The 22,039-nt window shown below is 44.6% G+C and overlaps 2 protein-coding genes across 2 annotated transcripts; both read left to right on the top strand.

Moving 5' to 3' along the window:
• The first annotated feature begins 3,160 nt into the window (after nt 1-3,160).
• On the top strand, nt 3,161-4,096 carry LOC102457560 (olfactory receptor 51G2-like). Its single transcript, XM_006132437.2, has one exon. It carries the CDS (start codon nt 3,161-3,163, stop codon nt 4,094-4,096), a length of 936 nt encoding a protein of 311 aa, XP_006132499.1.
• A 6,070-nt stretch (nt 4,097-10,166) lies between these two features.
• Nucleotides 10,167-11,102, top strand: LOC102457815 (olfactory receptor 51G2-like). Its single transcript, XM_075925310.1, has one exon. The coding sequence runs from the start codon at nt 10,167-10,169 to the stop codon at nt 11,100-11,102; it is 936 nt and encodes a 311-aa protein (XP_075781425.1).
• The last annotated feature ends 10,937 nt before the right edge of the window (nt 11,103-22,039 follow it).

The following is a 22,039-nucleotide window of genomic DNA, read 5'->3' as shown; positions in this document are numbered from 1 at the left end:
CTAATCGGAACCATACAACCAGGGCTGACATGTCTAGATTCCAGGAATGGAGCCTACAGCAGGGCTGGTGCCACAGGCCAGTTGTTTAGCATCACCTCACCCATCCCCTGTGATTTGGCCGCCTGCCGTTTGCCATTGGCTGTTATGGGGTTAAAGCTGGCGCACATGAAGCCAAGCAGTTGAGGTTCCCTGATGGCCAAGTGGCCCCAAGGGAAGGTGCAAACATGCTGCATAAAGACAGTTGCCTCCCTAGCTGAACACACACTGCCTGCTGTCTAGGCTGTCTCTTTGGTGACTCCTTGTTCTTTACAGTGAAGACCTCTGGCGCCAGCGGCTCTCTTCTAGCAGGAACTGGGTACGTTGGCAGGTGTCACTGTCTGTAACATGCCAAGTGCAGGGCGAAGGCTGCAGGCTGTTTGCATTGGCAGCTGTTCTATGCAGCGACAGAGGATTCAGCTGGGATATTGGGGTGACTCAGTGAGAAGGGTGGGGGGCAGTCAATGGAAGCTATCTCGGATACCCTCTGCTACATCTGCCCATGCTCGACAGAGGTTCACGATGAGCTTGGAGTGTTAAACCCTCAATGCCCCAAGTCAGGATTGCTCGGTGGGTCCCATTTCGAGAGGTGCCGTGCGCTCTGGGTGAGATCCTGTCCAGGGCTGAGTTGCTAAATCACCTCGTGTTTATTTGCTCCCAGAAACACAATCAGCAAATGCGTTTTCAAATCTTTGATTCCTTGAGGGTCTCACTGAGCGACGGCTTTTCTCGAGCTGCTGCTTCCCTTCCTGCTTGTTTTCTAGCTGCCTGTTAGTAAACTAAGAGCCAGACTGGTTTCATCCAATACCACCATCCTTTATATGTCCCCATAATTAATCCAATGTAAACACACAGCAAACATCCCATGATCTGAGTTTAACCTACCCATTCTGTGCCAGGTGCTGTGAATTTTATGTGTCCAGAGAGGCACAGTGCGGGAGAGGGAGAGCAATAGGCAATTCTCTGATGGGAAATGAAGTGCCATTTTCATGAATTCTCAAGCATTAGAGTTTGAAACACATTTTCTGCAAACCCTCATCATGCCAAAATAACAGGCGGTGGGATTATACTGTGAACCAGAAAGTGCGAATTTGGAGAATCAATATTTTATATATTGAAACATTTTTTTCAAAGAAGATGAGAGGGGAAGGAATGGGTTAACTGGCTGTGGTAAAGAACAAGGTGCAAATGTTATGCTAAAAATGACCCTGATGGCATGTATGTGTATTGAGATACAGCTGCAGAGTGAAGGAATTTCTACAGGAAGGACGTGATGTTTGCTTTAGAAAGTGTTTCTGAAGAACTCCCAAGAGTGTTTGCAATTGTTTTGTGCTCCTCGCTCTTTGTCCAGGGAACTGTTCCATGGTATTGTCTCCTGGTAACTGGCCAGAAACAGTTTCTTACGCTGATATGCAGAAGTTGGAGGAACAATATGCCAGTACACAAGCTGCGCAAGAGTTACGAAAAAGTCCTGAGAGAAAAAATTTGCTGGTGTCTATTTTGGCAAAGAGCTGAACTGAGGTGTAGGACAGCGAGTGTGATGGTGGCCGTTTATGCCCATCAGCTTTTGCAGGAGCATGGCTGAAGTAACTGCCACACTCAAGTGGAAATCTAGTGTTTGCCCTGATCACCCATTTGTATTCCCAGCTCCTTCTCCCATCAGCTGAAGTTGCTGTCCGTGTTCACTTAGAATGTACCAGAACCTTCCATGGGGAGAACATTCAGGTCCTGGGAGGAGGAAGAGAAGCCTGTAGGATGAGCCATATCTCTGGATTCAGACAACACTGGTGGGCAAATTGCTTCAGCTTCTCTTGCAGGGATTCCTTGCTGGGGTCCAGGGTCTGTCATAGGAAACATGTGCTGAAGTTAAGAGACTTGTATTGAATTCACACCTCTAAATCTGAACTGATGCCATTGAAATCAACAGCATTGGTTTAAGTACACCTAAGAATTCCTAGCAACTTCTCCAAAGACCCTATGACCCAATCTGGACTCTCTGGAGTGGAGAAAATAAATAGATATATATACACTACAATGAGGCAATACCAGACATTTATAAATAGATTAAATGGCATTCAATACATTGAATGATTGTTTTCACCACACTCGTGGCATGTTTGCACACGTCATGCTGCCATGGGCCACATGGAGATGTGAAGGGCCAGCACAGGTGTCTGTGGGGAGGTAACAAATGTAAATTCACATAGTGCTCAAGTAGGCTGCGGAACTCCATGATTCAAGATATTTAAGGGTATGTCTACACTGCATCCCTAGTTCAGACTAGGGATGCAAATGGAGACGACCGAAGTAATTAATGAAGCGGGGATTTAAATATCCCGCACTTCATTAACATGATCTCGCCGGCGCGCTAGTTCGAATCACAGCTGATCACATGTTAGTTTGGACTAAAGCCCTTAGTCCGAACTAACGTTACTTCTCAAAAATAAGGAGTAACGTTAGCTCGGACTAAGGGCTTTAGTCCAAACTAACACGTCCCGGCGCACACTTCCTGGTTTGAATCAGCTGTGATTTGAACTAGCACGCCGGCGAGATCATGTTAATGAAGCGCGGGATATTTAAATCCCCGCTTCATTAATTACTTCGGTCGTCTCCGTTTGCATCCCTAGTCCGAACTAGGGATGCAGTGTAGATGTACCCAAAGAGTCTAGGAGCTTAGGAAGATACAAAGAAGGCATGGATATTTATCTCGGTAACCAGAATATCCAATTACAGTGGTGAAGGGAGATTTAAAACTCTTGGAATAGCCAACTCATTACTAATTGCACCCCCACATGAATCTTATTTGTGTGTGTTGAGGGGAAACGTTGCCTTGGAGCAGGTTTCGTTATTCCTATTGCAAGGCTTCATCCACCTTCCTCCAATGCATCTGGTACTGGCCGCTGAATATTGAGTTGATGGACTATAGGTCTGCTCCAGTCTAGCAGAGCCTGTCTTCCTGACAGTGCTGTAAATCCAAGATTATATCTGGCTGATCTTCCTGAGCTCCTCGATGTATGTTGAACTGCACTAAGAGCAGACAGCTTCCTCGTTAAATATCATTGAATCTCTTCTTGTTCCTTTCAGGAAGACAAGTTCCAAACTCCTTATAGCTCCTTGGCACATGATGTCAGATGTCAATGACACTGAATTCACACATGTCATGTTCCTTCTCTCTGCGATACCTGGGCAGGAAGACTTCCATCTATGGATCTCTATCGCCTTTGGTTTAGTTTATGCTATTGCGATAGTAGGCAATTCTGTCATTCTAGTCATTATAAAAACTGAGCCAAGCCTCCATGAGCCCATGTACATTTTCCTTTCCATGTTGGCCCTCACAGACCTTGGCTTTTTGATAGCCACCATGCCAACAACATTGGGCCTGTATTTCTTTAACTTTAGGGAGATCAACCTCCATGCCTGTATTTTCCAAATGTACTTCGTTTCCGTCCTTCTATTCACTGAATCTGGTGTGCTCTTGTCGATGGCCTTTGACCGCTTCATCGCCATCAGTAACCCACTGAGATACAGTTCCATCTTAACCCGGCCGAGAATAGCTACAATGGGGCTGGTGAGTGTGATAAGAGCACTTACTGTACTAATCCCATTCCCCGTTTTCCTGAGGCAGTTCCAATACTGTCGATCCAATGTCCTCACCCATTCCTACTGCCGGAATGAGGACATCCTGAAGTTGGCTTGTTCGGATGTTGGATTAAGAGGCATGTACGGCATGATCATTAAAATCTTAACAATGGGGTTGGATTTGCCGCTCATCTTCTTCTCTTATGTGATGATCCTCAAAACAGTGCTGAGCATCACATCACGAGTGGAGAGCCTTAGGGCCCTGAACACCTGCGTCTCCCACTTCTGTGCTGTCCTCCTCTTATACACACCAGAGTTCAGCTTGTCGGTGATAACCAGATTCGTGAAGGATGCATCTCCTTTGCTTCGGATTCTTCTGAACTACGTCTCCCTGCTAGTCCCACCCCTGATGAACCCGATCGTGTACAGTGTGAAAAGCAAACCCCTGCGTGAGCGGATCATCAAGGTGTTCACCATGTGAAGGGACCGTTCATCACCCCAGTGCAGTGCCAGTGACACCGGAGACAGGAAAACGTGCCATAGTCACCTATTCGATCCTGGATCATTACATCGGAGATGCCATGAGCTACCATTTGCCACTATGTAAAGAGAGGTTCAGAATGAATCTAAGATCTAGGGTATTGGGCGAGGCGCTTCTGGTGGTTTTGCACTGCCATGATTTATGAATTTGACTTCTGGGTACAATTATGCATAACTTGTAGATGCTTTAGACAAAGTACCTCATGTAACTTATCAAATGTAATATCACAATCTGCGATATCAATACATATTATTCCCCTTGCATGTAAAGTTAGAGATGTTGGGTAGGGAATGGTTTATGTTTTGTTTTATATATATGAAGATATGCCTATCTCATAGAACTGGAAGGGACCTTGAAAGGTCATCAAGTCCTATCCCCTGCCCTATAGCAGGACCAAGTACCATCCCTGACAGATTTGTCCCAGATCCCTAAATGGCCCCTTTAAGGATTAACCTCACAATCCTGGGTTTAGCAGGCCAATGTTCAAACCACTGAGCTATCCCTGTGCAAAGGAAAGTCATCAAGGCTGTTCCCAATGATGGGACATCTCAAAATCTGGGTTACTGCCTGTAAGCACCTACCTTGCCTTTAAAGCCTAAGCAACAGTTGGTCTTAGGTAAACATGTGACCAAACCAACTGGTAGGGTCTGATCATTTAATATTCCTTGGAAGTTAGGAGAGAGAACTACAATTTCCTGCCCAAATTGAAATCTATAAAAGAATGGGATGTGAGCTGTCCCTTGGGCTTTGGCTAGTGTGACACCCTAATGCATAAACTAGAGGCCCAAAGGATAAAAATCTTCCCTGGCATGGAGATTTAGCTGAAAAAAGAGGAGTTTTCGGGTAACTTTGCAATGAGCTTGAGTGTGTTACAACTAGCTCTACGTTTTCTGTTCTTTTAAATTTGCAATTTCCTGTGCTCTGCCTGCTTTCACTTGCAGCTGCTTGAACCCTACTGCTTGTACTTAATAAAATAACTGTTATTGACTATCAAGCCGAGTGGAAATAATTGTTACTTGGTGGAGCAGTCAGCATCCTCCTGTCATTGTTAAAGGGGGCTTGCCTGAAGGATTTAATTTGGGTTCTGATCCCTTTTGGGCAGTGGGCTTCTTGGTTACTGTGCCTGAAACTGCACTCTCCTCAGACCTGAAGAGAGTTATTGTCTCTATTTCTCTTTGTGGGTTGGATGGGGGGTTTCTCAGCTCGGTGCCTTCTCTGGGGGAGACCAGATCTGGTCCAGCAGGACAGAGTGGTGAGAAGCCCTAGAAGGCAGGAGGTGAGTGTTAATGGCTTTGTCAGCATAAACACACTAGGACACATCCCTGAAGGGTCTTCTATGACCGCAGCTCATCACTGGTCTGTCCCTACCTGCTGGCAAGTGAGGACAGTGATTGGGGTAAAGAGATCAAGGCCGCCAGCACCATCTCCACAGCAGGTGTATTCGAGGGGAGCCAGGATACAGGCGTGTTGCAAGATCAGTGGCTGCTCCATGGTTAGAATTCCTGTCGATACATTCAATAAAGAGAAGGGACGTGGATGTTTTTCTCCATGACACCTGCCCTGTGTCTGTCCCATCTCTGGTTCAACATCCGACGGACATGAAAAAGCCGCTGAGCTGTTCTTGCTGGCCCTTCCTGAGCACGCTGGGTGTTATGCAATCCATGGGGCTTCACCTCCTCTGGCCAGCGACTTTTCAGGGGGCACAGACACCCTCCCTTCTCCCACGCCCTCAGTCAGGGGCTTGTGGCTGAGCTGTGTCAGAGACTGATCTGAGGAAGTGGGTCTGCTCCACGAAAGCTCATCACCTAATAAACTATCTTGTTAGTCTTTAAAATGCTACATATTTTTTTTCCTTTTGCTTTATCAAAAAAGGAGGTAAACTGATCTTGCACAAAAAGGGGTTTTGCGCAAAAAGAAAACGTCCACACAGCTTGTTTTTGCACAAAAAACCCTAGCGCAAAAATGGATTGGCAGAAAATATGCAAATGAGACTGCAGCTCATGCAAATGAGTCCCTCATTAGCATATTTTCTGCTGCAAAAATTGGCAGTATAAACGTAGCCATAGTGTAGACACAGCCTAACTGGCCATTATCCTAAGCTCTTTACCCCTTTGGCAGTTAGCACTTGTGTAAAATACAGGGTGTACCCATTGGCTACGTCTACATTGGCCCCTTCTCCGGAAGAGGCATGTTAATTTCCAGCTTCAGAATAGGGAAATCCGCGGGGGATTTAAATATCCCCCGCGGGATTTAAATAAACATGGCTGCCGCTTTTTTTCCGGCTTGGGGAAAAGCCGGAAAAAAGCGCCTAGACTGGCGCAATCCTCCGGAATAAAGCCCTTTTCTGGAGGATCTCTTATTCCTACTTCAAAGTTACTAGGAATAAGAGATCCTCTGGAAAAGGGCTTTATTCCGGAGGATCGCGCCAGTCTAGATGATTTTTTCCGGCTTTTCCCCAAGCCGGAAAAAAAGCGGCGGCCATGTTTATTTAAATCCCGCGGGGGATATTTAAATCCCCCGCGGATTTCCCTATTCTGAAGTTGGAAATTAACATGCCTCTTCCGGAGAAGGGGCCAATGTAGAGGTAGCCATTGTGTCTATAAACCACATCTTAATAATTCAGGAAATGTTGATCATGCTTGTTGTTAGTGTCATACACTTGAATTATTTCAGCACTTTAAGCAACTTATTAGTAGACCTCACCCAATGCCCGAGGGCACAAACTTAGCAGGTTCAGCACTTTAAGAAGTTTATGGTCAAGTCTTTGCACCATTACCAAGGGCTAAAGGTTATACTTCCACATACTTGCCTCAGCCTGAGGCCCACCTGAATGCTTGTTAGCATAAGACTTTAACGGGGCTCTGCTTCTTAGCCAGACTCCTGTCAAGCCAGAGAAGGCCGGGCAGACTCCTCCACAGCCCTTTTTCTGTCATGTTTCCCCCAAATCTTTCAGTGGGCCCACTCACAAATACACCCATTGCCTAAATTAAACATTCATGTGCCGTTAGGGAGAAATGTCCATAGATGGAGCTTTGTAGAAATTCCCTTCCCTGGCCAGCATCCTGGATGGTCAATAAAGGATAGGAGACTGTATTGCAAGGAAATTTATTTGTTTACGTACATAACTAGTTAGTTAGTTAAGCCTTGGGACTAACTGGAACTACGCAAACAGTGCTGACAAGCTTGGATTCCAAGAATACAGCCTGCACAAAGCCAAACAAAACTCAAGTTCCCCGACGGCCTAGTGGCCCCAAGGGAAGGTACAAACATGCTGCATAAAGGCAGTTGCCACCCTGTCTGAACACACACTGCCTGCTGCCCCTGCAACCTCTCTTGTGACTCCTTGCACTTCAGGGTGAAGACCTCTGGTGCCAGCGGCTCCCTTCTAGCAGGAACTGGGTACGTTGGCAGGTTTCACTGTCTGTAACATGCCAAGTGCAGGGCGAAGTCTGCAGGCTGTTTGCATTGGCAGCTGTTCTGTGCAGCGGGAGAGGACTCAGCTGGGCTGTCGGGTGACTCAGTGACAGGGCTGGGGGGCAGGCAGTGGTAACAAGCTGGGAACTCCTCTGCTACATCTGCCTGGGATCCATACATTTTTTTTAAGTACAAAGAGATTCCCAAGGAGCATGGAATGTTAACCCTTAATGCTCCGAGTCAGGGATTCTCGGTGGATCCCATGTCTAGAGGTGCCGTGTGCTCGGGGCAAGATCCTGCCAAGGGCTAAGTTGCCAAATCATCGTAGGTTCATTTTCTCCCAGAAACACAATTAGCAAATGCGTTTTCCAACCATTTGTATCCTGAGGTGCTCACTGAGCGACGGCTTTTCTTGAGCTGCTGCTTCCCTTCCTGCTTGTTTTCCAGCCAGCTGCTGCTAAATTAAGAGGAGCCGGACTGGTTTCACCCACTACAGCCATCTCTTATATGTCCCCATAGTTAATCCAATGTAGCCACACAGCAAACATCCCAGGAGCTGGGTTCAACCCACCCATTCCATAGGGCAGACCAGTTCCATGTCAGTTCCAGTGCCACTGCTAGTTGCTGTGAATTGTATGTGTCCAGGAGAGACACAACGAGGTAGAGAGAGAGAAATAGGCAACTCTCTTGTGGGCAATGAAATGCCATTTCCATGAATACTCAGGCATTACACTTTAAAATCCACTTCCTGCAAACCCTCCTCATGTCCGAATAACAGGTGCCGGGGTTACTGAGGACCCGGGAGTGTGAGTTCAGAGCATCAATATTTTATATATTGATTCCAGTACCTGTTGCCACCCCAGAGACAGGAACAGGCTGACAGAACATACCTGGGGAGAACCAGTCAGCTCTAAACCCAGAGACAGAGATGGACAGTGGGGGTACTAGACTCTAACCTGAGAAATCTTCTATGGAAGACGATGAGAAAGCAAGGAACGGGTTGACTCGTGTGAGCTAAGGTACAAGGTGCAAATGTTATGCCCCAAAATGTCTCTGATGGCATGTATGTGTGCTGAAATCCAGCTGCAGCATTGTTGACATTTTTACAGGATGGACCGGACTTGTGCTTTAGAAAGTGTTGCAGATGAACTCCCAGGAGTGTTTGCAATTGTTTTGGGCTCCTAACTCTTTCTCCAGGGAACTGTTCCATGGTATTGTCTCCTGGTCACTGACCAGAAACTGTTTAATACTCTGATATTCACGAGGTTCAGGAAGACAATCCGGGTGCAAAACCTGTGCAAGACTCAGGGAAAAGTCCTGAGAGAACAACATGGCTGCTCTCCGTTTCAGCGGAGAGCTCAGCTGAGGTGTAGGACAGCGTGTGTGATGGAGGGAATTTATGCCAAAGAGCTGCGCTGAGGTGCAGGAGGGGGAGTGTGATGGTGGCAATTTACACCCATCAGCTTTTGCAGGAGCATGGCTGAAGTAACTGCCACACTTATGTGGCTATTAACGGAAATCTAGTGTTTGCCCTGGTCACCCATTTGTGCTCCCAACCCCTTTCTCCCATCAGCTGAAGTTGCTGTCTGTGTTAGCTTAGAACGGACCTGTACCGTACGTGGGGAGAGTATTCAGGTCCCGGGAGGAGGAAGAGAAGCCTGTAGGGTGAACCATATCTCTGGATTGAGACAAAACTGGTAGGCAAATCACTTCAGTTTCTCCTGTAGGGATTCCTGGGGCTCAGAGTCTGTCATTGGGAGCATGTGCTGAAGCTAAGTTAAGAGACTTGTATTGAATTCATACGTCTAGATTTGGACTGATACCATTGAAATCAACGTTATTGCATTAAGAACCCTTCAGAATTTCTAGCAACTTCTCCGAAGTGTTAGTGGAATAATCTGGACTCTCAGGAGTGGTGAAATATATATATATATATATATATATATATATATATATATATATATATATATATATATATATATATAATTGCACACATCATGCTAGAATGGGCCACACACAGAAGTGAAAGGCCAGAACGGGTGTCTGTAGGAAGGTCACGATGGTAAATTCACACGGTGCTCCAGCAGGCTGGCGAACTTCCATCCCCAGATACTAAAGGGTCTAGGAACTTAAGAGGATTCAAAGAGGGACTGCATGTTTATAGTGGCATTCAGTAAGCCAAATTACAGTGGGGAAGACAGAGTTAAGCACTTTTGGAAGAGCTCTATACATTCCTGATTTACACCACACAATGTGTCTAATCTGTGGGTTTTGGGGGAAACATTTCCTGAGGCAGATTTTGTCACACCTGCCTATTGAAAGGATCTGTCCTCCTTTCTCCAAATCTTCTGGCACTGGCCACTGAATCCTGACTTGATGGACTACAGGTCTGATGCAGTCGGGCAGTGCCTTTCTTCCTGTCAGTGCTGTAAATCAAAGACTTTGTTGATTACGTTCTGGCTGATCTTCCTTGAGCTCCTGGCTGTGTGTTGACCTGCACTGAGAGCAGAAATCTGTCTAATTAAATATCATTTAATCTCTTCTTGTTCCTTTCAGGAAGAAAAGTTCCGAACTCCTTGTATCTGCTCAGTACATGATGTCAGATGTCAATGAAACCTCATTCACACATACCGTATTCCTCCTCACCACGATACCTGGGTTGGAGGACACCCATCTCTGGATCTCCATCTCCTTCTGCTTAATTTATGCTATTGCGATAGTAGGCAATACAGTCATTCTGTTCATTATTAAAACAGACCCAACCCTCCATGAGCCCATGTACATTTTCCTTTCCATGTTGGCCCTCACAGACCTAGGCTTTCTGATAGCCACCATGCCGACGACACTGGGCATATACTTCTTTAACTTTAGGGAGATCAGCATCCATTCCTGTATTTTCCAGGTGTACTTTGTTGCCTTTCTTCTATACACTGAATCTGCCGTGCTTCTGTTGATGGCCTTTGACCGCTTCATTGCCATCAGTAACCCGCTGAGATATGCTTCAATTTTAACCCTGCCAAGAATAGCCAAGATGGGGCTGGTGAGTGTGATAAGAGCACTTGTCATAATACTCCCACTTCCCCTTTTCCTGAGACAGTTCCAATACTGTCGAGCCAACGTTCTCTCCCATTCCTACTGCCGGAATGAGGACATGTTGAAATTGGCCTGTTCGGATATCAGACCTAGCAGCATGTACGGCTTGATCATTAAGATCTTAACAATGGGGATGGACTTGCTGCTCATCTTTGTCTCTTACGTGATGATCCTCAAAACAGTGCTGAGCATCGCGTCCCAAGCAGAGTGCCTCAGGGCCCTTAACACCTGCGTCTCCCATCTCTGCGCCGTTCTGCTCTTCTACGTACCAGAGTTCAGCCTGTCTGTAATAACCAGATTTGTGAAAGACACTTCTCCTTTGCTTCGGATTCTTCTGAGCTACGTCTCCCTGCTTGTCCCACCCTTGATGAATCCAATCGTTTACAGCGTGAAAAGCAAACCCCTGCGTGCTAGAATAATGAAGGTGTTCATCAAGTGAAGAGGCCGTTCATCACCCCTCTGCAGCACTGGTGACATCAGAGACAGAAAAACGTGCCATAGTCACCAATTCCATCCTGGATCATTAAATATGAGATGACATATGCTACTGATTTCCATTATGGAGAGAGAAGACCAGAGTCATTGGGAGAGGGGTTTGTGTCCATTTTGTGTTCCCCCCATATGTTAGGAAATATGGGCAGGATTATGCTTAACTTGACGATGCTTTGGATAAGGTACTTCTTGTAACCTATCAATTGTAATGTCATAATCTGCTGGATTTGTACATATTATTTTGGTGTATGTATCGTTTTGAATGCTAAGTTATGGGGAGAGATATGGGGAATGGAAGGGTTTATGGTTTTAAATGTGCAAATGAAAGCCATCAAGGGTGTTTCCAATGCTGGGGCACCTCAAAGTCTGGGTGATTGCCTGGGTGATTGTCTGTTAAGTCTAAGCAATAGTTGGTCTTAGGTAAACATGTGACCACCCCAACTGGTAAGGTCTGACCAGGTAATTTTCCATGGAAGGTGGGAGAGAGAACTGCAATTTCTCACCCAAAGTGAAATCTCTAAGACCACGGGAAGCGAGCTGTCCCATGGGCGTTGGCTGGCTTGATACCCAAGAGCATAAACCAGAGTCCCCAGCAATAAAGGATCTTCCCTGTCATTAGCTGAAAAAAGAGTTTTAGGGTAACTTTGCAATAAGCTTGAGTGTGTTAGTACTAGCTCTACGTTTTCTGGTGGGGTTTTTTATTTGTAATTTCCTTTGCTCTGCCTCTTTTCTCTTGCAACAACTTGGATCCTGCTATTTGCACTTAATAAAATCATTTTCATTTACTATTAAGCCGAGTGAAAATAATTGTTACCTGGGGGAGAGGTTAGTGTGCACATCGTCTTTTCATTGTCTGAATGATTTATTTGGGATTCTGATCCCATTTGGGGAATGGGTTTCCTGATTGCTGGGCTTGAAATTGCATCCTCTTCAGAGCTGAGGTGATTCAGCATCTTTGTTGCTCTTCGGGTAGCGTGTGTTGGGGTATGTGATCTCATTTCTGTGCCTTGGTTGGTGGAGATCAGTAACATAAGACCATAAGAACAGCCACACTGGGTCAGACCAAAGTTTCTTCCAGCCCAGTGTCCTGTCTTCGCACAATGGCCAATACCTGATGCCCCAGAGGGAGTCAACAGAACAGGGAGTAGGTCTAGACTGCACTCTTTTATTGGAAAAAGCTATGTAAATTCCACTTCTGCTCCTATTCCTTTTCTGGGAGAGGCTCTTCCACCATTTGGCCTCATCTAGAGGAAAAGCTTCCTCTTTTGGTGGAGACCTTATTCCTCGTAGAATGAGATATACAGGGCTCCCTGAAAGAGCACTTTTGCTCTTCCACAAAAACGTGGAAGAGCAAATGCGTTCCCTAGACACAGCAGAGTTTTTCCGGGATACCTTCATTATCCCAGAAAAACCCACCTGTCTAGACATACCCAAGGGTATGTCTACACTACCCTCCTAATTCGAACTAGCGGGGTAATGTAGGCATACCGCACTTGCAAATGAAGCCCGGGATTTGAATTTCCTGGGCTTCATTTGCATGAAGCCGGCCGGCGCCATTTTTAAATGCCGGCAGTTCGAACCCCGTGCCGCGCGGCTACACGCGGCACGGAGTAGCTAGTTCGGATTAGGCTTCCTAATCCGAACTAGCTGTACTCCTCATTCAAATCCCGGGCTTCATTTGCAAGTGTGGTATGCCTACATTACCCTTCTAGTTCGAATTAGGAGGGTAGTGTAGACATACCCCAAGGAATCATCAAGTGATCCCTCTCTTGTCATTCATTTCCAGACTATGACAAATTTGTTTTTCACAAATTCATGCTATTACGTATCCCCTTATACTAGTCTAGATGTTCACAATGGGATTCCTTAATTGTTTGTTCCATTATCTTTCCCGGTACATAACTTCAAAGATGACTGCTGTGCAATTCCTTGTGTTGCCGTTATTTCCCTTTTTATCAATGGACTTTATCTGTGCCTTTCTCTATTCTTGTGCAATCTTTCCATGACTTTTCAGAGGAGATCACCTGTGGCTTAGATATTTCCTCAGTCAGCTCCTTGAGCATTCTAGGATGCATTTTATGAGGCCCTAGTGACTTGAAGACATTTACCTGCGTCAATTAATATTTTTAATTTGTTCTTCTCTAGTTTTAGCTTCTTAACCTACCCCACTTTCACTGGCTTTCACTATGTTAGATGTCCATTCACCACCAACCTTTCTGGTGAAAACTGAAACAGAGAAGTCATTAAGCACCTCTGCTTTTTCTATATTTACCTTTCATCATTGAGTAACAGGCCTACACTGTCCTTAATCTTCCTCTTGCTTCTCATGCATGTGTGGAATTTTTGTTACCTTTTATCTCTCTATCTAGTGTGATCTCGTTTTGTGCCTTGGACTTTCTAAATTTTTTCCTACATATTTTGTTTATATGCATGAAGGACTCTTTTATATTTTTAAATCATCAATCATCACCTGGTTTAGCCAGGGTGGTTTATTGCCATACTTCCAATCTTTCATTTGCAGTGGAATAGTTTTTCATATTGTGGCCTTAATAACATCTCTTTGAGAATGTACTAAGTGTCTTCAGTTATTTTTCCTCCTAGACTTTGTCATGGGAGAAGAGTTTGCTAAAATAAGCTTTCTTGAAATCCATTGTCTTTATTTTGCCTTTCTTCCTTCTTCCATTTCTTGGAAACAATAATTCTATCATTTCATGAGCACTTTCATCCAAGCTGCCTTCCACTTGCAAATTTTCACCCACTTCCTCCCTATTTGTTAAAATCAAATCTAGGACAGTCTCTCCCACACCCTCAACTAGCTTTACCCACCTTTTGGATTAAAAAAAACCTGTCTCCAAGAACTTCTTGTAATATTTGTGCCCTGCTGTGTTATTTTCCAAGAAGAGGTATGAATATTTTCCAAGAAGATGTGTGACTAGATCCTGTCTCTTGGAGGATGATGAGCGGCTGCTTTTTGCGCAAAAAGCAGCCACCCATTAATTATGCAAATGAGACACTGTGATATTTCATGCTTTGCCTCATTTGCATATTTCTTCCACAAAACCAGCACAGTGTAGACATAGCTCTACTGTCCTGTGATGCCACTTTTATAATATGCTTATATCACCCTGCCCAATGTATATTAAATTGGGGTTTCCCCCCTTCCTTGTTTAATAACTACTTCAGAGAGTAGTTATTAATGGTTCACAATCCTGCTTGAAAGGCATAACAAGTGGGGTTCCGTAGGGGTCTCTTTTGGGACTGGCTTTGTTCAATATCTTCATCAATGATTTAGATATTGGTATTGAAAGTACACTTATTAAGTTTGCAGATGATACCAAGCTGGGAGGGGTAGCGACTAATCTGGAGGTTGGGGTCGTAATTCAAAATGACCTGGACAAATTGGAGAAATGGTCTGAAGTAAATAGGATGAAGTTTAATAAGGACAAATGCAAAGTGCTCCACTTAGGAAGGAACAATCAGTTTCATACATACAGAATGGGAAGCGACTGTCTAGGAAGGAGTACGGCAGAAAGGGATCTAGGGGTTATGGTGGACCACAAGTTGAATATGAGTCAGCAGTGTGATGCTATTGCAAAGCAAGCAAATATGATTCTGGGATGTATTAACAGGTGTGTTGTGAGCAAGACACAAGAAGTCATTCTTCCACTCTACTCTGCTCTGGTTAGGCCTCAATTGGAGTATTGTGTTCAGTTCTGGGCACCACATTTCAGGAAAGATGTGGAGAAATTGGAGAGGGTCCAGAGAAGAGCAACAAGAATGATTAAAGGTCTAGAGAACATGACCTATCAGGGAAGACTGAAGGAATTGGGTTTGTTTAGTTTAGAAAAGAGAAGATTGAGCGGGGACATGATAGCAGTTTTCAGGTATTTAAAAGGGTGTCATAAGGAGGAGGGAGAAAACTTGTTCATCTTGGCCTCTGAGGATAGAACCAGAAGCAATGGGCTTAAACTGCAGCAAGGGAGGTTTAGGTTGGACATTAGGAAAAAGTTCCTAACTGTCAGGATGGTCAAACACTGGAATAAATTGTCCAGGGAGGGTGTGGAATCGATGGCTACGTCTACACTGGCCCCTTTTCCGGAAGGGACATGTAAATTTCACTAGTCGTCGTAGGGAAATCCGCGGGGGATTTAAATATCCCCCGCAGCATTTAAATAAAAATGTCCGCCGCTTTTTTCCGGCTTTTAAAAAAGCCGGAAAAGAGCGTCTACACTGGCCCCGATCCTCCGGAAAAAGTGCCCTTTTCCGGAGGGTCTTATTCCTACTTTGAAGCAAAACCCCTCTGATACCCCAGCAATATCCGCGCCCCAGATGGCCCCGGGCCTCATACATATGTGTGGGGGTTTAGGACCCAATCCCAACTTCCACGAACAAGTTCTGTCCGGTTCCAAGAAACCAGCCACAAATTCCAGGTCAATTTACCCTCTGGACCTTACCCACAAACCACGCTGAGCCAATCCTTTAGAATCTATAATCTAAAGGTTTATTACTACAAGAAAGAAAAGCATGAGAGTAAGGTTGTTAACGTATCATACATTACAGCATCGGATATCCCAGTTCTCGATGCAGGCTCGCAGCAGAGATGTTATAGCTACTGGCTTAAAAGTCTTTGTTGCACATCCTATGTCAGGATGGGTCCACAGTTTTTCCCAGCTCGTGATTCCCTGCGAGGCCGCATCTGGGGTCAGGCACAGATCTGAAGACCCGATGGAGGAGGCCACACGGCCTCTATATACCTTCTTCCCCCTCTCTTCTTGGCTGCAGCAGGTCACCTGGACAGCGGCCTATCCCTGTGTTCCCTGTTGGTAGCCCTTAGGTATCAGTCACCATTCGTGAGGTGTATCCTTGGCCTATAGAGGGTTGTTGTTCCATAGCAACTTGCTCATTGTCATGTCCATAGGCTGAGCTTTTCCCATTGCTCAACCACATACCAAGAAACATTCAGTATCCATACAAATTACATGCTTATATCTTCACACCCAGACATTATACAATTACATGAATAGCATATATGGAATCAGAAGAAAGTAAGCTTCTATTTGACACCTCACATGGCCCCCTTTGTACCACTTTTGGAGTCAACGCCCCCTCTCCCCCATGGGCACAGCAGTGATGTGGCTGCTTCCCTAAAATCCAGTAATGTGACACCCTGGCTGAGGACGTGGGGGAGGGGTGGATGTCTGGGCCCCTTGAATAGCTCCTGGCCACAGCTGGTACAGAATCATGCAACACCTGGAGTTCTTGGGAAGGCCAGCACTGACACTGGGGCACAGCTCAGCAGTTGTTTTCTGTACACATGCAGCTGAAGCAGAGACAGGACAATGAAACACCAAGTTCAATGGGAAACAACAGCCACTTCCCTTTATCGATGGTATCAACAGAAATTCTGAGGTCGGAGCAGGCACCGATACGTCTCTTTATGGGCCAACCTCCTACTGATCCCATGGTTCTCCAGGAACACAGTGACTTGTTAAATGCTGCTGTCTTAGTCTCCAACTTTCTTGTACTGTTCTCTCTCTCCAGCCTCTCTCCAGTCACTGGAGATGGATGATAGAAGGACCCTTCACTTTATTCTTGCCCGAAGGGATTTGCTTTGCACGCTGTACACGATCGGGTTCATCAGGGGCGGGACCAACAGGTACACGTGGCCCAAGAGAATCTTAAGCAGGTGAGAAGAGCTGTCCCCGAATCGGTGTATAATGGTCAGGCCAATGTCTGGCACATAGAAGAGCAGGACAGCGCAGAGGTGGGAGACGCAGGTGTTCAGGGCTCTGAAGGTCTCTGCGTGGGACGCAACACTCAGCACAGTTTTGAGGATCATCATATAGGAGAGGAAGATGAGCAACAAAAACCTGGCAGTCTAGACATGGAGCTGCAGAAAATAAACTCTTTTTGACAGATACTGTAAGCCTCATTTTTTGAGGAATAGAAGGTCTGTTGAAAAAGGATTTATTTTTAATAGCTCTGCATCTAGACTGCTGGGTTGTTTTTTTTTCGAAAAAACTCCATTTTGAAAAAAGCGGTAGCCATGTTTATGCTAATGAAGCACAGGCTATTTAAATCCCAGCTTCATTAGCATTTTCGATGTGCTTGATTTGCATCCCTCTGTAGACACAGGGATGCAGTCTAGATGTATCCTATGGTCATATCAAGCAATTTGTTTGGTTCTGAAGCTAGAATCCCTGGCCTATAATTGCTGAGACGATCTATGGACTATTTCATAAAAATTAACATCACATTCCCTGTTGACCAGTCATCTGGCACACTGGGTGAGTTCAGTGCTATATGACATGCCACAGTTACTACAGTTTGAATCTCTCTAATCCTTGGGACCTGACCAGTTCTGAACCAGAGAATTTTCCACACTACAAGAGATGAACATTGTCTAGCAACATTATCAATACTTTCTCTGCTCACTGGGCTCTTAGAAGCAATTGAGGGGTAAATTAGAGCTACGTAACAGCACAGAACACTGAGAGCCAGGACTGGTGGCTGTAAATAAACTTTATGGGACTGCGGGAAACTTGGCCACACCCATGAAAAGTGGACATCCAGCTAACTCAAATCATTCCAGAGGACAGATGTTTCCAGATCAGAGAGTTCTAGACTAGAGAGGTTCAACTTGTACTTCTGCAATTTGATATATCAGTTCCTTCGGAATGGTGAATCCCATCTTGTCCTAGTGTGTGGCCTCTTGTGTAGTTTGTGATTTTGTTCTAAAACCTCTGCTATTGGCTGTCATGTCACCAGGGTGCAGGCTGGGAGCTTTAGGAATGGCTGAGCCCCCTAACTCTTCAGGTGCTCTACTCATCTGGTGGCACTGCTAGGCCCTCCAAGGACTGTTATGACCAAGGATGTGAGCTACTTGAATGCTTTACCTAAGCCACTCAAGAAAAAATAGGATGTCAGTGTGTGTGTGTGTGTGTGTGTGCATTTATACAACATACGTTGCAATATGATGTAGGCAACTGAGTCCTTGTGTAAATTCAGTATACTGGACAAGGGGAAATGAGTTGCATGTTGACAACTGATATGGGGATTTAAGGTCAAGAGTCATCAAGTCCTTTTTGTACAAAAAATCTTTGTTATATCCATGAGGGATATGAAGAATTAGCAGAGAAGGGAGTAACATGGGCTATGTTGGAATGTAAGAATGGGGGAAATGAAACTTCTTGGATTGCGACAACCTGCCCAGAACTGTTTTCCTGGAGTTATTGGCAAAAGATTTAGTAAACAACGACAAAGAGCCGATGATGTCACATATCTAACATTTGGCATCAGGCATTAAACAAGAACCCTGACTTTGAAGACATGTGCAATGCTGGTTCCTCATGCCTTATGATTGGAGTGAAGTGAAAGTGGCTATCGGGACTTCATTCTTATCTTTAAACTCTGTTGTTGTATATTTGGGGTGTGTATGTGGAGTGGGTGGGGCTTAAATGGTAATCAATACAAATATTTAGAGAGTTATATACCAACACAGTGTCCAGAATCTGCTCCCTTAACCAATAGGGAAACTTTCTATAGCTACCTATATTTGGTGGAGAATGCGGGTGGGAAAAGATATAAGATACAAGATAGGATGTCACAGTCTTGTGGGAGTTTGAAGAGCAACTCCTTTACCTTGGGGTTAATAGAGTTATTTGTGAGTTCAATAAAAGTGTGCAGGGAGACATTTTGTGGCTTTACCCCAAAACATTGGCGTTCCCAGATCCCGCTGCCCATATATTTTGAAGTGATGAACATTAGAATGCTGGGTAGAATCTCACTGTGAGAGTGGTTCCCAGTGCTGATGGAGGGGATGAAGGTCAGGATCATACCAAGTGGCAATGGCAGGGCTCTGTTCAGCCAGATCCTTCGCTCTTTGAAAAAGCATATATGGATTCCCCATGCTACTGCCGAGCTGACGGAGAGTTCCACAATTCCCCCATCAAAGGGCACTGTGCAAATTATAGTATCATAATATCACAGGACTGGAAGGAACCTTGAGAGGTCATCAAGTCCAGTGCCAGGCCCTCATGGCAGGACCAAGCACCAGCCCTGACAGGTGTTATGCTGTAGACTCATACATAGCTTGTAGTCCACCATAACGCCTAGAACTCTTCCTGCAATACTCATTCCTAGGCAGTCATTTCTCCTTTTTTATGCATGTAACTGATTGTTCCTTCCTACGTTGAGTACTTGGCATTTGTCCTTAGTGAATTTCATCCCATTTCCTTCAGACAATTTCTCTAGTTCTCCTGATATTATGAATTGTAACCCTATCTTCCAAAGCACTCACATTCCCACCCAGTTTCATATTATCTACAGACTTTATAAGCATACTCCTTAATTCATTGTCCATATCACTGATATAGATATGGAACAGAACCAGACCTAGAACTGATCCCTGAAGAACACCACTCATTATGTCCTTCCAGCATAACTATGATCCACTGATAACGTCTCTGGGAATGGCTATCCAATCAGTTATGGACCACCTTATAGTAGCTCCATCTACCTTGTATTTCCCTAGTTTGTTAATGAGAAGGTCATGCGAGACTTTATTAAGTCTTACTAAAGTGTTGATATAACACAACTACAGCGCTCTCCCTATCTACAAGGCTTGTTACCCTGACAATGAAAGCTCTCAGGTTGCTTTGACATCATTTGTTCTTGAACGTTCACAATTTTAGCTTCTGAACCTACCCCATTTTCACTCTCTCAGGTGTCAATTTGCTGCCAACCTTCTTGGTGAAAACTGAAACAAAGCGTTCATTACGCATCTCTGCCATTCCTGCATTTTCATAGAATCATAGAATCACAGAGCTGGAAGAGACCTCAGGAGGTCATCAAGTCCAGCTCCCTGCCCAAAGCAGGACTAATCCCAACTCAATCATCCCAGCCAGAGCTTTGTCAAGCAGAGACTTAAAAACCTCTAGGGATGGAGATTCCACCTCCTCCCTAGGGAACCCATTCCAGTACTTCCCCACCCGCCTAGTGAAACAGTTTTTCCTTATATCCAACTTAGACCTCTGTTATTGTTTCTCCCCATCATTGAGTAACAGGCCTATACTCTCCTTAGTCTTTCTCGTGTTTCTGATTCATTTGTGGATTTTTTTTCTGTTACCCTCTAGTGAGTTTGATCTTGTTTTCTGCCTTGGCATTTCTAAATTTGCCCCTAAATATCTGTTTTATTTGTTTATATGCACACAGGACTCTGTTTACATTTTCATATCATTCGACATCTTCTGGTTAAGCCAGAGTGATTTCTTGCCATACCTCCAATTTTTCCTATTCAGTAGAATAGTTTCATCTTGTGGCCTTAATAATGTCCCTTTGAGAAACTACCAAGTGTCGTCACTCGTTTTTCCTCTTAGACTTCTTTCTCATGGCATATTACCAGCCAAGTGCTTAAAACTGCCTTCTTTTGGGTCAATTCTCTTTATTTTGCTGTTCTCCCCCCCCTTCCCATCTTTGGGATCAAGAACTCTACCATTTCATGATTACTTTCATCCAAGCAACCTTCCACTTTTAAATTCTTACCCAGGTCCTCCCTATTTGTTAAAATCAAATCTAAAACAGCCTCTCCCAAATAGCTTTCTCTAACTTTTGACATAAAACAATTATCTCCAGTACATTCCAAGAATCTGTTGGAATATCTGTACCCTGCTGTGTTATTTTCCCAGCAGATGTCTGGATAGTTGAAGTTCCCCATCATGACCAGGTCCTGTACCTTGCAGGAGTCTGTACAATGATTTTGTACTGACAGGACTCATCCCCAGGATGAATAAGGAAAAGTTCAGGGCCCTGAATTGTCCGAATGAGATTTTCAGAACTGAAATCTCTCTGATGCACTTAGCTGTGACTACAGTTATTATAGCATCTGAATACTTGTCAGTCTCATAGCAGTAGCACAGTGCTATTAACAGCACTAGGTAGTATAGCCCGATGAATAGACTATGAGTCAAAATTCTCAGTTATAACTTTGAGAGTTGACAAACTCTTTTCCCAAGATCAAGCCCAGAAGTTTTACAATTATTATAGTATTGGGAACTCTGGTGTACCTACGTGCAACACTCACATTACAGGAATTTTTTCATATTTACAAATATAGAATCTATTAATACATTTTGCAGAGTCACACACACTGTATCTCAATAACGTAGAGATAATATAGCGAGTACGTCTGAATGTGCATAGTCATTCCATCCCATGTGGAAAAACCTGGATTGTTAGCCATCACCTTTGAGACCATCCCTAGGCTTACTACCCATGACACCACTTTTATAATATGTTATGCTCATATTACCATACCCAATGCATATTAAATTGAGTTTCCCCTCTTCCTTGTTTGTATTTCCTCCCCATACCTATGTTCAAGTGTCTGTCTTCTATAGAAAAAACAACAAATGGTCTGGTAGCACTTTATAGACTAACGAAACATGTAGATGGGATCATGAGCTTTCGTGGGCACAGCCTACTTCTTCCGATGACCGGAGTTATAACTTCCATAGGTTAGTGTATTTAGGATTTCAACTCATTATTATTGTGATGGCATGGTCCTGACACAACTTGCCCCAGAAAAGAGCCATAGAAAAGTCCTCCAGGAGGCTGGAGTGGCTCTGGAGGAGCCGACCAATCAGCAACCAGGAAGCCTCCAATGGGAGCTACAAAGCAAAGCAGCACTTAGTATATGGCAGAGCTCAAGCAGTGCAGACTGTCCTCCCTCCCCAGCCTCTCTCCCATCACTGGTGATGTGACTGATCCTTCACTTGATGAGCATCCTGAATATTCTTGCCCGAAGGTGTTTGCTTTTCATGCTATACACGATTGGGTTCAACAGGGATGGAGCCAGCAGAGAGAGGTATCCAAGGAAAGTCTGAA

Source organism: Pelodiscus sinensis, chromosome 1 (genome assembly GCF_049634645.1).
Source record: "Pelodiscus sinensis isolate JC-2024 chromosome 1, ASM4963464v1, whole genome shotgun sequence".
Classification (NCBI taxonomy): domain Eukaryota; kingdom Metazoa; phylum Chordata; order Testudines; family Trionychidae; genus Pelodiscus; species Pelodiscus sinensis.
This window is presented reverse-complemented; position numbering and strand designations above follow the sequence as displayed.